The sequence below is a fragment of the Ipomoea triloba genome, chromosome 1 (assembly GCF_003576645.1).
Source record: "Ipomoea triloba cultivar NCNSP0323 chromosome 1, ASM357664v1".
NCBI classification, from domain to species: Eukaryota; Viridiplantae; Streptophyta; class Magnoliopsida; order Solanales; family Convolvulaceae; genus Ipomoea; species Ipomoea triloba.
This window is the reverse complement of record NC_044916.1, coordinates 30,787,237-30,805,702: the sequence shown is the minus strand read 5'-3', so window position 1 is coordinate 30,805,702 and position 18,466 is coordinate 30,787,237. Positions and strand designations below refer to the sequence as shown.

The 18,466-nt window shown below is 32.2% G+C and overlaps 1 protein-coding gene across 1 annotated transcript; it reads left to right on the top strand.

The window, feature by feature from the left end:
• Positions 1–9,605: 9,605 nt before the first annotated feature.
• On the top strand, positions 9,606–11,182 carry LOC116019822. Its single transcript, XM_031260168.1, has 3 exons — positions 9,606–10,419; positions 10,514–10,579; positions 10,692–11,182. The coding sequence occupies exons 1-3, from the start codon at positions 9,808–9,810 to the stop codon at positions 10,695–10,697; spliced, it is 684 nt and encodes a 227-aa protein (XP_031116028.1). The 5' UTR covers positions 9,606–9,807; the 3' UTR covers positions 10,698–11,182.
• The last annotated feature ends 7,284 nt before the right edge of the window (positions 11,183–18,466 follow it).

The window sequence follows — 18,466 nt, the reverse complement described above, 5'->3', positions numbered from 1 at the left end:
AAACTTCGTATTAAAAAAAACAATGATATACAAAATTTTAAAAAGAAAGAAAAAAAAAACAAACTTAAAACAACAATTGATAAAGCCAAATAATAAATAATAAATAATAAATTATAAATAATAATAATAATAATAATATAAAAAAATTTGTAGAGGGGTTTATAGAACATATATATGAATATGAATTAGAAAATATATATTATGATTCAAGAAATGATTATATATATATATATATATATATATATATATATATATATATATATATATACCTCTACATCTTCCAGCACAGATTCTAAGGTTGCACCTCTGTTGTTATTTACTTCGTAAATACGAATCAATCGTACTATTATTGACCACTCAGTGTTGTAGGCGTTTATCTTATTGAGTGTAACAAAAGTAGGAGCCATTATAGATATAATTTTTTTGCTATGCTATGAGGCTATAGTGCTAATATATAGTGAATGATGTAAAATAAGTTGAATTCATATTGATTTATATAGTGGTATGATATTTATTACATAAGAGATTTATTTGGAAAATAATAATAATAATTGATTAATAATTATTATTGATTGATTATTTATTAATTACAAATGAGTAAATATAATCCTTGAGTGTATTCTAATTAGGTAAAATTAGGTGATTAGGGTGGTTGTTTGTTGGACTAAGTCAAATCGTAGAGTATAATGTGTATTCTCATTCCCGTACTTTTCTCTTAATAACCAATTTATCTACTATACACGTTAATTCTTTTGAATCTGGGGTTGTGATTAGAGCAATCATATGCATTTAATTTTGACCATATATAATATTTTTTATATTAATTATAAAACGTATATATACATATTAGTAGATATTATATACATAAATATGTATATAACGAATATATACATTATGTTATATAAATTATAAATATTCTAGCTTAATAGTTATCCATATATATATATATATGGTACAAATTTTATTACTTAAAATAATTCAATGAAACATGGTCTTGGTTCTATTTTATTTTAGACTTTTCCTATTATAATTTTTAATTGTACATTTAATTTTAACGATATATAATATTTATTATATTAATTATAACGTACATATACATATTTATAGATATTATATACATAAATATTATATACATAAATATTTATATAACGTATACATACATTATGTTATATAAATTATAAATATTCTAGGTTAATAGCTATCCATGTATATGTATATACGGTACAAATTTTATTACTTAAAATAATTGAATAAAACATGGTCTTCCTTCTAATTTTATTCTAGGTTAATAAATATTCATTATGTTTTGATTCCGTTCATTATATTCTTTAATTTAATTATATTAATTTATTATTTATGTTTTGACTAAAATGCCCAGTAATTTTTGGGGGGAAAAGCTTTCCAGGAACTTCTGTTATTATATATATATAGATTATATTACAATTGGTATAAATAATCGTCCCATTTAATAATGGTATATAATAGACCTGACAATTATGGACGCGACCTATTAACACGACACAAAACTGGATACAAAAGTAACGGGTTAGTGTTTAGTCTTAACGTGTCTCAAGTCATTACGGGTTCACCCGTTAAGGACTTGTTATGTTTCGTGTCTTAACGGATCAACCCGTTAAACTTATTGCAACCCATTTATTCCATTAATATTATCGTGTTAACCCGTTTACACGAATCCATTACACAAATCTGTTTATAACTTGCTAAGAACCATTGTCATGAATGAAATTACAAAAGATATCATAAACATGACTAAGGTTGAATTTACTACATTAGGCAAATATTCTACACCAATTATTGATGTTCAACAATATGACATTTAAAATTTTATTTTATTCTAAAAACTAGTATGGACTTCTTTAATTATAATTTTTAGATGTTATTTTATCATTTTATGAATGAATATTATAAATTGAATATTTTTTTAGTTTGTTTGATGGATTGAATGGTAGATTTTATCCGCATTCACATTTATTGGGGATATAATTAAATTATTAGGAAAATTTCTAAAACGTTGTACACCACACTAAAAATAAAAAGAAAATCTTGGTAAATTACATGTTTCATTTTTTTAATTATAGAAATTTTGTGATTTGCATTCTTCCCATAGAAAAAAAGTTAATTTTTTCCTTATTAAAATAGCTCATAATATTTACTCCATGGTGTAACTTTATCTAATTAAAAATAAAAAAAAAATCATTGAGTATTTGTTAATTGATTTATTTCACCACAAATTTAATAAAGAACCCACCAAATGATTTCACCAACAAAAATTTTCAACTACTAGAAAAAGTAGTCAATATTACTGACCACATTACTCAATAGTCAGTACTTATAAATTTTTTTTTTTTTTAGATTTCTAAAGTGACTGTAACTAAAAATTTAAAATTTCTGTCTACTTTTGAATTTTGAGTGAGTGAAAATGTGAAAAATTCCAATAATACCATGTCAGAAAGTTAGATGTGGATCAATCCTGATAATGGAAACTTAGGGTGTGTTTAGTTCGCACATGGGAATCGGAATCGAAATAGGTATCAAATACTTGGTAAGGGTAATGGGTTTTGGTGAAAGTATTTAACATGTTTGGTAGTTGGGTGGAATGAGAATGAATATTAATAGTTGGGGAAGAAATGAAGAAGTGAAATGAAACCCTTATTTAATAAGGGTATGGGTTTTCTCATTAATGGGATATTCCAAACCCATAGTAGCATCCTCAAAACCTATCAACCAAACACTAGCAATCACTTTCATACACATTCCCTATACCAAAATCCCCCAACCAAACACACCCTTAATTTGCATGCCAAGTCCTTATGAAACATTGAACTTATTTTTATTGGCAAGTGGAGTTGAAGATACATATATGCCTAATCTTCTGGTTTGTTGACAGTTAGTTCTACGCGTGGAGACCGTTGTGCATGCCCACCATATGCACCAGCAGAGACAAGCAGACCGCAGTGCTCAGTCCACGCAAAGCAAGTGTTAGTTGGAGCAATAGAGATAATTAATTAACTCATTGTTGTATAGACGACTCATATGTTATTGAAAGATGACATTATTGACATGAGTTGGAGTGTAATAGAATTAGCATACAGCGAGTGAAGCCCATCCTAACAAAGTGAACCATGTTCTCAATTATATATATTTTCCGTTCTTAATTTTTTGGTCCCATTTTTCTTAACAATCACCTTATATATATATACCGCAAACACTCCTTGCAATTGGCTTTTAAGTACATTAAACATGAAGTCTCCAAATGGTAACGGTACGTTTTCATAAAATCATTTTGAGCTTTATACAGAGTTTTATTTGAAGCGTGCATGAAGATTATGAGGTAGAATGAAAGGGCTATTGATGAAATGGCGTGGGTTGGCATCCAAGGACCGAACACCCCACCGTCTACACCTAATTATATTAATTAATTTTCTCCATTTCCAATTGCTCTTTTGATTGAATCTGTCGTATGACATTTTTCACTCTCCAAAAAGATAATTAGATTCTGATGGTTAATCTCCATCAAGATGGTATATGAGATAAAAACGTACCTTTCTTTTTATCCATCTATTCATCAGTGTCCACACTTTTATCTTCTTTTCCATGCAAAATATCTTTCTTGCTTCTTCCCGGCCATAACAATATGCCGCCATCCCTAATAAGTATTTACCATGAGTCCTTATTATTGATCCCCGACTATTTTATGTGTGTGTTTTTTTTATTAAATATAATTAATTTTTTTAAGATTGATAACTTTAACTTATATAATACTTTTCTAATTAAGATTTATGTTTAAGGAGAGATCCATAATGTCACGAGTTTTAATAGCTTCCCAATAATTATTGCCTGATGGCATGCACCATATATTTGTAATTTTTTCCCTTTTCAATGAAAAATAGCTTAGTTATGTAGTATTTAAATCTGTAATATTTTTTTTCATCCAAATATGAACTTATCACTTTTAATTTTGGGCATGCATTAAAATATACTAGATTTATTATCTAACTTAAGACTATTTCATCACTAAACTAAGTCTAAAATATGTATGTATGAAGGTCAATCAAGTAACTTATACTTCGGATGTTAAAGGGGAGAACAAAAGGGGAAAAGTTTCTTTTCTTCTCCTTCAAGTCTTTTTTTCCTTTTATTTTCGATCTCGTCCTTTCTTTTCGCCCGAAACCACTCATAGAGGTACAAATTGCAAGATTGGTCATGATTGGATAATCATAATATTTCAAGTTGTATTTCTTGTGAAAATTATCTATTGTTTTTCTTGTTTTAAACTGATTAGTTATGAACAACCTAAAACAGTTTACTTCATTGTGGTTCTTTGTCGATTTGGTCCACAATGTGAATTTCACCCAAAACGCACTTTCAGATGGCTACTGAAAGCTTTCTTATAAAATTTAAGAATATGTATGATTTGATAAACGACTCTGATTCATTAAAAAAAAAAACAAAAACAAATTAAGAGTTGTGAAAACGAACTAAACCTGTAAAATTGTTAAAAGTGATGGAGTGGAGCTGATTAGCCTTTTCTAGGCTGCCAACCGGCATTTCTTCATATACCCGCTTTAACAGTAGCATACAAGATGGATTTTTATCGCAATGTGGGAGTTACACCCAATATGCATGGTTGGCTCTTTATAAACAGTATATTCTCACTTAATTGGTCATTGACAGAAAGGTATCATCATGTGGGACCGGAGGCCAATCCTAATGGACTTCCACGTGAAGAGGTGGTCCCCAGAAGGGTAAAACATGCGGCAGATCCTTCCGGTTGAGCGGCCCTAGTCGGGTCGCCATGACAGAAGCATGGCCCCTTGTTTTTTTTTAGAAAAAGTGAAAAAGGGAAGTAGATACGTACAAGTATATCATTGTGTAGAGTATTTTTCATGAATGGGAAAGTAGATACGTACAAGTGTAGCTTAATTTATATATACGCACTAATGTCCAAACCCACTTTTTTTTTTTTTTTTTTTTTGTTGAAAGGTTTTATTTGTTTAATTTATATTTATAACTAATTATTTATTAATTCACACAATTCTCGAGTTCTAACACTATTGCTAAAATTTAAATTTTCAAGAATTAATAGCTACGATGATATAGATATATAAAATAACACTAATAATTTAAAATTTATTAAATTCGTCAAAAGTTTTCTTTACCCAGAATACTAATTAAAACTAATAAGAGATATTAGAGAAAAATGTCAAATAAACAATCAAACTATATGCGAACAGGTAATTAGGCAAGGTTTGAATTAGATATCTTAACTCCTCAATTTGATGCAATTGAGTTGATTGACCAATTATCTTTAAGAAACCACTAAAAATGTACTCCGTAATTTTTTTTTAAAGTGTTTTACAAAAAAAAATAATAAATAAAATCATCTATGCTTCTGTCATCTGGACAGATAAGCCAACCACGACTTCTTTGTCTAACATGATGAAGAAGCTCATGCCTAATGAGTTTTTTGTTTGTTTGTTTTTTTTTTGTTTTGTTTTGTTTTTTGTTTGTTTGTTTTTTTTTTTTTTTTGTTTTTTTTTGTTTTTTGTTTGTTTTTTTTTTTTTTTTTTTTTTTTTTGTTTTTTTTTGTCTAAATAATAGAGAAAGCAAAATAGTATGTTTTATTTTTTATTTTTAAAATGTTAAAATTTTTTGAAAAATTAGCACGTGAATGCATTGGCAAAAATTTGTGTGAGCCCGTCTCACCATGAGACGGGTCGGGTCAGGTCTGGTCAAAATGCAACTGTAACACTTATATGCACAAATGTCATACTTATATGCTCAAATGTAATACTAATTAGGAATAAAATTTTTGTTACTTATAAGAGTAAATGTAATACTTTTAAGTAGAAATACAATACTTTTACATTTCGATTTAAAAGTATTACATTCTCCCACAAAAGTATTATATTTGCCCTTATAAGTAAGTGGCACTTGTCAACATTATTTATTATGAAAAATGTATTGTTTTTTTCTCTAATAAGTAACAAAAATTGTATTCTTGATTAGTGTTATATTTGAGCATAAAAGTATGACATTTGCACATATAAGTATGATATTTTGCATGGTGCCTTGATCCGACCCGACCCGTCTCACGAATAAGGATCTGTGAGACGGTCTCATACAAGTTTTATCCGTTGTTACCCTAAGTTTACTGGTTATTTGAGTTAATTACATCAACTTGACAAGTTATCAACTAAATCATACGGAGTATCAATTTGACAAATTGTACTGTTCAATTGATTTTTTTTAAAATAAATTAACGATCTAATTACTTTTCAATTATAATTTGAAGGTCTATTTAATTATTTTTTCAAAATATTATTATTGAACATCAATCTTAAAATAAGAAATGTCAATAAGAATTTTACCGATCAATGCCAAATTATTTGATGAGTTTATGTTTATTGTATTCCAATTTGAAATTGAAAAAGTTGAACATGCTAGTTCATCGTCTAGTTTTGATTAACAATCAAAAGTGAGTAAGCGACTAATAATGCCAATCAATTAATCGCCAACAAAAGTTATAAAAATGTAGACAACTAATTTATCGGACATGCTCATGAATTTTCAATCATCGATCGTTATATATATATTCTTTTAATTACTATGATTAAAAAAGCCACAAATATTGAAAAGGGAAAATGTTTCTACCAAGATGCAAAAAGTCAAAACCCACAAGACGAGAGACAACTTGTTTTTATTCTTTGGCAATTGGCATAACCATTTTTTTTTTCTTCACCTTCCTTCTTTTCCTTCTTCTTAAGAAAACTAGGAATTTCATTAATTTTTATCCTTTATCTCTTTTCCTTCTTTTTTTTTTCTCTTATTCTTCTATTTGTTTCTTCACTATATGTAAAAGAAATTAACTTTTTTTTTTGAAAAAAAAAGTTTAACTATCTAGAAAAGTTATCAAAAAAAGTAAGTTTTTTACTAAAGATATGAGTTTTTCGACCACATACCCTACTATTGAGAGTAAAAAATTCAATCACTTCTCAAATATGGTAAGAAAAAAGATCAAAATTTTGAAAATTTTTGCTTGCGTACTTGTTGGATAGAAATGAAAAGTAGTTATAAATATAAAACATTCATCTATGGTGTCGATTGACACCAATATCGATCTTGCTGAGTCTAGTATAATTATGTATGTATAACTAGTTTTATTGTGTATTGTTGACAACAATACTAACAATATTCATTACAACTAACCATATTTTACAAAGTTGTTTTAGTTACCTTTAATTTGAGGAAGTCCTAAATTATCAAGTTGTATATGACCGACCAAATTCAATAATAATTGCTAGAAAATCACAAAATCTTATCTACTATATATAAAGGGATTTATATCAAAAGGATTATTGAATCGCATAAAGCTACTACCTTATTTACTTTATAAATTAATAAATTATTTATTGAGTATACTTGAATGCCCACAACTTCTTATAAAACTAGATTGCGACTATTATCTTCTTCTTTCAAGATTGTCAATATTGTCTATATGCATGACCGATCATGAATATGAAAGGGAACTAACTTACATGATTTATAATATTTTTTTTTTCCATTTTATCTTTTATTTTTTAAAACTTTTTATTTATTAAACAGATCGTATTAGGTTTTATACCATTAACTCCCATCTAGCTACTTAATGTTCAAATAATTATTTTCAACACTTAATTTCCAAACACAATAATAAATGGATAAAACTACCCATGTGGACTTTGCACTTACATAAAAAGAGCCAAGCATTATATAATGACATGCAATTTCATAATTGAACAACTCATTTTCTTTCGATAAATTAAGACTTTTTATTTTCTAAAAATTACAATATCTCTAAATAAATTGTGATTAAATATCTTCTATTTAAATAAATAAAATTATTATTAAAAGAATAATTATAAATTTTATCCATCAATTATGACTAGTGACTAGATATGCAATATAAGATAACAAGACATTTCTTTGAATTTTTTAAAAAATTCAGTCCGTCCATCAATTGTTCAAAATGTTATAAATTTAATTCTTTACCATAAAAGAAAGTGTAAACTCCTTTATACCCATTTCGTTTCCTAGCATAACCAAACTTTATCAACTTTCATTTCCCTCTAAACCAAATATATGGACACATTGAGAGATATGGGAGCCAATTTTTGTGCGATTTTAAAGAAAATAAAAGTTGATAAAGCTTAGATATTAAAGGAAAATGATAAAGTAACTATAGAAATTTTGAGGAAGAACAGAACTTGTGAGCTCCGGATCCAGACGAGGGATCAAAGTTATAAAACAATTAAATTAAAGGATCATATTTTTAAAAATTAAAAGATAAATCCTACGTGAGCATAAATATAATATGTGCAGTCCAACTATCAGCTTAGGCTTTTAGTTGAGATGGAGCACATGCTTTAATTTGAGATCAGAGTCATGCAAAAGATCATGAGTTCGAATCTTCGCGTCACCCACACGTTAAGGGGGCGTGTGAGCGCTTTAATTTCCTAGATTATAGAATTAGCAACAATTGAGTGACCGTGTGTTTGGTTCAAGTTATACAATATAACAAAAGACCCTTATAATTGATATAGGTTATTTATTATTATTTTTTCATTTTAACTCTAATTATTAATATATATATATATATATATATATATATATATATATATATATATATATATTATGTTAGTTTATCATATATATTATATTTAATTATTTTTGTAATTATATATTTTATTTTAATTTTTATTACGTCATGTTAACTTATAAAGTAATTTGTTTTTCAAGTTCAAGTTCTTAGTTAATTATTTTTAAATCATGTACTATGTTACAATTATCTTATTTATTTATTTTAATTTTAAGATTTATTGAAATACATGAAAATATGTTAAAATTATTAAAATATAAAAAATAATTATAAAAGATATCTCCTAAACAAAAGAGGTTCATACTACATAGCTCCATTTCAATCAAACACATGGATCTAAATACCCTAAGATAATTTAACATTTTATTAACCAAACGTTAAAGTGTCACTAATTCTCGACTATAATAATTTTTCTCGATTTAATATTAAACGATTTATATATATATATATTTTGCTTAATTAGGCTTTGATGTTTACTCAATTGAATCATTTGTTAAGATAGTTTCATAATTTTATCTCTATTAATACCTAATTCAATCCTCAACTGTAGTAGTTTTACTTAAGTTAGATTTAGACTATAGTGATTTTGACTCAATTTAATCATTGATTATAGTGATTTTTCTCAAATTAACTCTCAATTTTAATAGTTGAGAATTCAATTGGATAAAATCATTAAAACTAAGAATTTAACTATTTAATTAAGCATAAAAATCATGTAGGATTAAATTGGATATTTACTCAAAGTTATTTATTGGACTAATTCTTCTTGAAGTAGTCAAATTCCAAAATTCTCAGAGAGAAACAGATGTAGGTAGAAGAAGGCGTGGCCGTGGCGAACGATATCAAGGGCAACCAAGTCTTTTCGCCGGATGAGTGCCGGGCGCTGAGGTTTTTATTTATATAAATAAATAAAAAAAAAATATATATATATATAGAGCGTTAAATGTTAATCGCCAGAAAATACTCATAGAAACTCCGGCGGTGTACGTATATGTGCGCACCGCGCCTCCTCCTCCTCCTCCTTACGTCATATATATATATATACACCTTACCAGTAACTCATCTCTCCTTCTCCGTCTTCCTTTCACCAAAAAAATCTTCTGTTAATTCACTCACTCTCCACCAAAGATACATTCAAACAGTGTTGTATGAACATCGGTTCTTACGCTTCTACAATGGCAACAGCGCCGGAGAGGCCGCAACCACTCCACAATTTCTTTTTATCGCAGCTGAGGTGGGGCCACAACTCCACCGCCAACCACCGCTTCCGCCGCCGCGACTCACATCCCCACCCCAACCGCCACCGTTCCGTCTCCGACGGAGGTTCCGACTCCGACCTCCCTCCGCCCGGATCACAGCCCCGCTTCTCCCCCTCCCCGTGCTCCGCCGAGAAGGAGCGCCCACCGACACCGCGCGAACCGGAATCGGAGCGAAACGGCGTCGTGGTGATCCCGGAGGAAGGAGAGACCAGGACGTGGAATCTGAGGCCGAGGAAGGCGAGTTTAACTGCGTCGTTGAGGAGCGGTGAAATGGCGGAGGCGGAGAAGAGCCATAACCATATGCCTAAGTCCCAGCGGCTGAGAGGGATTGTGGAAGGAGTGGGGCAAGGGCAAGGGGGGCATCAATGGCTGGAGAAGAAGCGGAAGCTGTGGATCTCCCTGTCCAAGGAAGAGATTGAGGAAGACGTGTATTCCTTGACTGGGTCCAGACCTGCTCGCCGGCCCAAGAAACGGCCCAGAAACGTCCAGAAGCTAGTCAATGTAAAAGAATTCCCTTTTTTCTCCATTTTTATAATCCTCCTTCATATCTGCATAATAAGTAACTGTGCTTATTCATCATTGCCCTGCACTGCAGAATGTTCTCCCTGGATTATATTTGGCAGGACTCTCAGTTGACTCCTATCGAGCTCACGAATCACAGGTGAACTCTTTTCCCTCAATCTTCTGTATATGTGTCTGTGTTTTCTGCATTTAAATGTTCCTAATTTTAAACATATGGAACTGAGGTCTGAGGAATTGATTGTTTATTGTAGATGTAAATTCCACATGGGAGATAATGTAGCTGAATTCTTGATTATCTTGCAAAGATGATATCTGCAACCGTGACCACAACTGTGCTAAATGGAATGCAGGGGATTGCGTCCTTTTTTGTTGCTAAAATTTTGCTAAAGAGATTATAATGTGTCTTGCAGATGTTTATATCCTTAAGAAATTTATGAAGATCGGAGAGCTTTACAGTTTGCTATAATGGTGCCTCAATTGGAGGTATAAACATATATACTTAGTTACCCTGAAGGAAAAAGAATGCTACCTTATTATCTGAAGTTCATCAACAGTTGTTTATCTGTTTAGTTCCTTTCTCATCTCGGAGTGTCAGTGAGGAGGATACATTGGTAGTTTTTGTAGTTGGTGCCTGGTGGATGCTTAAGATATGTAAAGGACAAGATATGGAATATGGAATAGAATTTGGCTACTTCAGTTGAAGCCGTGGTTTTAATTTCATGAATTTGATCATGACCTAAAATTCTTTGTTCTTTGTTTTTCCTGTACCAACTCCCTGGATTTGATGCAACTCTGTGGTGCTGTGAATTTTGTTATGCCTGTATGGAAGTTAATTGGTATGGCAAATATAACCAAGGAAATGCTTTGGCTTAGAACAACCACACTTCTCTGTGCTTGCCTCATAGTTGGCTTGTTTCTTATATTTATTCTGGAAACAGATGCTTATCTAAAATCAAAATTTTGTTCATCAGCTTGCTAAATGTATTTATCTGCAATGTTTTTCAGCAGTTGAGAAGTGAGGTGCATATATATGTAGAGAATACATGTGACCTTTATTATTATATTGTGGGTAGAGCCTTGGCTGCTAGAGGGGGGACAAGGCAAGAATGGTTGTAGATAATATATTAAAGAAAGAGTAATACTATAGTATTTGTACATGTGGTGTGGTGGGAGTTATACTCTATCATTTTCCTTAAAGAAATGTGGAGGATATATTACATAAAGTGTTATGTTGTGACAGTGGAAATGGTTTATCAGAGCTTGTTGTAGTAAGTCAAAGTCAGACTAGCAGGTGCACAAGTGTCAAGAATTTTTGTGTTGATTTTCAACTTCTGTTCTGGTACTTGGATCTTTCTCAGCTGTAGCATTTCCCATCAGCTCATCACGTTTCATTTTTGAGTGAGACCGGCTCCGGTTGGGAATCTAACTTGAAACTTTATGGTTATTAAACTTATGTAGAGATATTGGGTACATTTTAACAATAATATTTGTCTATTTTACAGAATTTCATCATTCTGTTTTAATATATGAAGTATGATACAAATAAGAGTATGACTTTTGCAAAAGAGTAGTTATATCTAAGTTGACCGCTCCCTTGACCCCTTAATTAGCTCATTTGAACCGTTTCCCTAATCCATGAACCTCCCTGGAGTACCTACACACTCTTCTTAATCTATAAGTTTCAATCTATTTTTAAAGGTTCATAAGTTTCAATCCTATTTTTTAAAGGTTCATAAGTTTCAATCCTAAATTTAAAAGTTCATGAGTTTGAATCATAAATTTAGAGGTTCATTTATATGATTATACTGAGCTCAATTTGTGTTTTTACATTGGGATACTTATTAACAATTCAATCAAAACTAACACAACAAACAATTGAGTCACATGTTGTAATTGTATAATTAACATAAAAAATGAAATATATATATATATATATATATATATATATATATATATATATATATATATATATATATATTTCTCATATCAGAATTTACAACCTTAGCATAATCAATTTACTAAAACACCATATCATTCAACCTATAAGTTGAGTACAGATCATGAAATAATAATTATAAAACAAACAAGCAATCACATCGAAATTACTTTAATAATCACACAATTACAAGTTCAACTCTCAATTGAATAACCTTTGATCTTGACCTTCTTTTATTTTGAGTCAATCAACTATGGATAACCAAGGCCCAGAATTTACTTAATTGCCCGCCCTCAAATAGTAATTACACACGTGATTATTGCACAACATAATTTTTTCCTAATAAGGAACTTGCATTCACATGCACTATTATTTTACATGATAGAACACACTACGTATGAATTGAAGCTAGTGAGTAGTCACGCTGGGAGGATCTCCAACTCCAACTGCCGCTGTACACGGCGGCGGAAAGCCATGATCCTCGTCAGACTCACAAACAACGCACACATGCGGCGGCGCCGGCGGACCTGAATCTGATACTCCCTCATCGTCTTGTACACCATGAAGCCCGGTTCAGCCGCGAGGAGCACCACAGAGAGCACGTAAAGAACCGGCCTCGCTCTGTCAGGAAACAACAGAGACGCTAAAGAAACCACCGCCAACGACCCAAACGTTAACGCAAAGTGGTTCACAGCATACGCGTAGGTGGGGCGGTAGCGAAGCCATGAAGACAACCTGAGGTGAGTTGCACGCGCCACGACATAACCTAGGAAGGCGGCGACGGAAACGTAAGTGGTTTTGGGGTGGGTTTGAAAGGGTGTGGTATCGAGGGACTGGAACTTTAGGACAAGAAAGTTGAGGAGAACTGAGGTGAGAAACGTAAGAACTGAATTGGCATCGTCGTTAGGATTGTGGCAGTTGAAGATAAACCAACTGTAAAATGCCATATTGAGAGAACCGAAAAGGGTGGGAAACATAGGCATTTTTTTATATGAAGTGGAGATCAAAGAGAGAATTAACTATGAAGGAAATAAAATGTCTTTCGGTCACCACCGCGTATATATAAGCTTGAAAAGCGATTGTTTTTAATTTTGACTTTGGAGCTAGGGCTTACATAGTTACATATATATATAGCAGGCAGGGCCAGGGCAGCAGATAAAAGGTGCAAAAGATTCAAAATTGGAAAGGGTCTAAGGTTCAAACTGTCTATCAACTTAATTAAGATGGATGGCCCGTATTATTGCAATTTCCACACCACTTTAGAGTTTTACTTGTTATTATTTTGGTTACAAAAAACTTAAACACTTCACATTAATATGATGGGCTAATATACAATGTGTAATGACTAGCATAATTAAATATAATGACCCTGTTTGGTAAATGATTGTTAGCTAATTGGGTTAGAATGTATAATTAATTAATAATATTAGCTAATTGTAGAAAGTGTTTGGTAAATTAGCTGTTAGTTGATAGCTGTTTGGTATAATTTATTTTCTAAAAAGGCTAATTAAAAATGTTGTTTTGAGTAGCCTTTTGAAATTTAGTATTTTGGAGTTACAAAAAGCTTATTAACCAAACACTTACATTGATTTTTTTAACCAAATCAAACAACTAATAATGGTCAAATATGTCAAAATTGGCTGATAGGCTAATTATTTACCAAACAGGCCAATATATTATTATATAAGTTTGAAAAAACAGTCAAATAAATAGTATAAGCTAAACAAAAAGTGTAATTGAGTTTCTATCTTTAAAATTAAATTAAAAACTCTATTGAAATTCCTTAAATTAAATTAGTAAAAAAAAGGTAGAATTAAGTACTAAATTTACATATTCATCATCTTATTGCTAATTTAACAAATATGTGGCATTATATGCTTATACATGAAATGAAATTGATGTGTAAGAGTTTTTTTTTTTTTAATTTATTTAAAAAATGATAACATCATTCTCACGTTTGACATGTTAATTTTTCACATTAAATTTGCTATTATTTCTGAGTGAGATTGCTCCGGTTGAGAGTCAGGACTTGAAACTTTATGTTTTATATATGGTTATTAAATTTATGTGGAGATATTGGGTACATTTTGTATATTTGACAGAATTTCATCATTCTCTCTTAATGTATGAAGTATGATACAAAATAAGAGTGTATATATGACTTTTGCAAAAGATCAGAGTAGTATCTAAGTTGACTGCCCCCTAATTAGCTCATCAACGAGTAGTTCATTTGAACCGTTTCCCTAATCCATCCATGACTCCCCGGAGTAGCTACACACTCTTCTTGCTTATAAGTTTGAATCCTAAATTTAAAGATTCATTTATATGATTATACTGAGCTTAATTTGTGTGTTTTACATTGAGATACTTATTAACAACGTAACTCAATCAAAACTAACACAATGAACAAACAAGTCACATATTATAAATTGTATAATTAACATAAAAAATTGAAGTATATATATATATTTCTCATATCTATCATAATAATTTATAACCTTAGCATAATCAATTTACTAAAACACCATATCCTTCAACCTTTAAGTTGAGTGTAGATCATGTAATAATAAAACAAACAATCACATCGAAGTTATATTATTCAGATTGTTGACTTTAATAATCATGGTATAAGTTTAACCCGCAACAGAATAACCTTTGACCTTCTAGTATTTTGAGCCAGTCAACTATAAATAACTAAGACCTGGAGTTTACTTAATTGCCCGCCCTCGATCATTTCTTCTATAGTAATAAAACACATAATTTTCCCCTAATTAATGACGAAGTTGCTTTCACATGCATGCACAACTGTTTTACATGATAGAACACGCATACTTAAAAACCACGTATGATTGTATGAATTGAAGCTAGCTAGTGACGCTACGCTGGGAGGATCTCCAACTCCAACTGCCGCTGTACACGGCGGCGGAAAGCCATGATCCTCGGCAGACTCACAAGCAACGCCCACATGCGGCGGCGGACCTGAACCTGATACTCCCTGATCGTCTTGTACACCGGTTCAGCCGCGAGAATGAGCACAGAGAGCACGTAAAGAACCGGCCTCGCTCTGTCAGGAAACAACAGAGACGCTAAAGAAACCACCGCCAACGACCCAAACGCTAACACAAAGTGGTCGACAACATACGCGTAGGTGGGGCGATAGCGAAGCCATGAGGACAACCTGAGCTGAGTTGCACGCGCCATGACATAACCTAGGAAGGCGGTGATGGAAACGTAAGTGGTTTTGGTGTGGGTGTTAAAGGGTGTGGTGTCGAGGGACTGGAACTTGAGGACAAGAAAGTTGAGGAGAACTGAGGTGAGAAACGCAAGAATTGAATTGGCATCATTAGGATTGTGACGGCAGTGGAAGATAAACCAACTATGAAATGCCATATTGAGAGAAGCGAAAATGGAGGAGCTTGTTCTGGGAAACATTCTGGATATATATGAAGTTGAGATCAAGCTAGGAGAGAATTGACTATATATATGAAGGAAATAAAATGTCTTTCGATCACCACCGTGCAGTACAGTGTATATATAAGCTAAGCTTGAAAAGGGTGTGGTACGGCACTATAGCAGGCAGCAGGAAAGTGGCCTGGCAAAAGAATCTATTCTTAGGAAGGGTGGCACGGTTTATTTTACACGGTTTTATAAAATAAACACGGGATAGAATATATATGGAAGTAAAAAACAGAAAAAGTGACGCAGCTTATGAGGTTATTGCAAATTATATTGTGGACCATGATTATAGCTGATACTGTAGTTGTGTTGAACGGATACTGTAGTTGTGTTGAAAAGATACTGCAGTTGTGTTGAAAGGAAACTGCAGTTGCACGAAACAGAGGCCATTCATCCGTTCAACACAACTGCAGTATCCGTTCAACATAACCGTAGTATCTTTTCAATACAACTGTAGTATCCGTTTAACACAGCTACAGTCCAGATGGATGACACGACCTCTGTTCCGCGCAACTGCAGTATCATTTCAATACAACTGCAGTATCCTTTCAACACAATTGCAGTATCAGTTCAACACAACTGCAGTATCAACCATAACCCATGATCCACAATGCATTGTGGACCATGGTGACCGTGGTCCACAATGCATTGTGGACCGCGCATCAAAACAACGTCGTTTTGATTAATGAAAACAGACGGATGAATTCGCGCCACTCACTTTCAGTTCATATACACTGCAGTTACATTCAACACAACTACAGTTACATTTTGATATAACTACAGTTTCATTCGATAATATAAAAACACAAATGTGAAATTGTTATTCAGTATCAGTTCATATGCACTGCAGTTACATTTCAACACAACTACAGTTACATTTCGATATAATTACAGTTTCATTCGATAATATAAAACACAAATGTGAAACTGTTATTCAGTATCAGTTCATATACACTGCAGTTACATTTCAACACAACTACAGTTACATTTCGATATAACTACAGTTTCATTCGATAATATCAAAATAAGTGTAAGACAGTATCTTTTGAGATAAACTGTAGTGTCAATTACGAGCTCCATCTCTCACTTACTAAAACGACGTCGTTTTGAGACCACGGTCCACAATGTATCGTGGACCGCAGTCCACGATATAAGAACTGTATAACCGAGGCGTGTCTATTGCTTGTTGAAAACTATTTCCAAACCCCCTCTTTGACTTGAGTTTCGCTCAAGCCTTAGAGAATTTTTGAAGGTTTCCTTTAAAAAAAAAAAAAAAAAAACAGAAAAAGCAAACAAATGAAAAGATCCGATAGAAGTAGGGAAAAGAAAAAGAATTAAAAAAAAGGGTCTAACGTTCAAACTGTCTATCGGATCTTTTAAGATAAAGAAATTCCTCACTATTATAATCTCTTTTAAGACAAAGATGGTTTGTCCTAGACAGTAGAGACGATAGTACAATGAAGGACTAGTCTAATTTTTATTTTTTATTAAAAAAAAGGCCAAAAGAAAGTTATTTATTTATTTGGAATCTTGCCACGTAAGAGTGTAAGAGCATCCCCCAGCTTGCTTCAATGAATTGGTGTGGAGGCAAACTTGCTTGCTACTGCAGCATTAGCTGCCTGATGTGATTGTTCCCCGGACAGTTTGATGAGTCTCCTTCAGTGGGATCCTTCGGGCTTACCTTATAGTAGACGGCGTTAGTCGTCGGACCTTTCAGTCCCTCCATTTCACCCAAAAAAAAACTAGAAAAAAAATATATATATATATATATATTAATAACTTAGGGGTGTGGTTGAGTGGGAAGGACTCATCCATGTTTGCAATTAGATTCTTTACAACATCTGGTGTTTTGTCAACTAATGCACCTCTACTTGCAGCATCAATCATACTTCTATCAGTCGGAAAGAGTCCTTCATAGAAGTACTGAATAAGTAATTGTTCCGTGATTTGGTGATGATGACAGCTTGCACAAAGCTTCTTGAAGCGCTCCCAATATTCATAAAGTGACTCTCCATTGTGTTGCGTTATACCACAAATTTCCTTTCTGATGTTGGCCGCCCTTGAAGCTGGAAAGTATTTTTCAAGGAACACTGTCTTCAAGTCATTCCATGTGGCGATGCTCCCGGAAGGTAGATAGTATAGCCAATCTTTTGTTTAATCTTTCAAAGAAAATGGAAATGCTCTCAACTTGATTTGTTCCTACAGTAACCCCCGTGGGTTTCATACTTGAACACACCACATGAAATTCTTTTAAGTGTTTATGAGGATCTTCAGCTGCAAGTCCATGAAAAGAGGGCAAAAGATGAATTAATCCAGATTTTAATTCAAATTGTACATTAGCATCTAAAGCAGGAAATGTAATGCATAAAGGCTGTTGATCTAAATTTGGAGCTCCAAGCTCTTTCAAAGTCCGATTTTGAGCCATTGATTTTTCTTCTAAATCAGAATGTGAGGAAGATGGGGAATCAGTAGCCAGTGCACTAAACTCCAATTTCCTACGAGCTTGTTTTTTTAAGTTGCGTAGAGTTCTTTCTATTTCTGGATCATATGGCAATATTTCTCGATTAGCAGATCGAGTTATAGACATAAACCATAAAAGATATTGCAGAAATTAGAAAAAGTAATAAGACACCA

Excerpts from the sequence above, each read along its gene's own strand:
- LOC116019822 (XM_031260168.1), top strand. The coding sequence starts at position 9,808 with ATGAACATCGGTTCTTACGCTTCTACAATGGCAACAGCGCCGGAGAGG. Across the intron at positions 10,420-10,513 it reads ACGTCCAGAAGCTAGTCAAT|AATGTTCTCCCTGGATTATA; the intron begins GTAAAAGAATTC and ends CCTGCACTGCAG.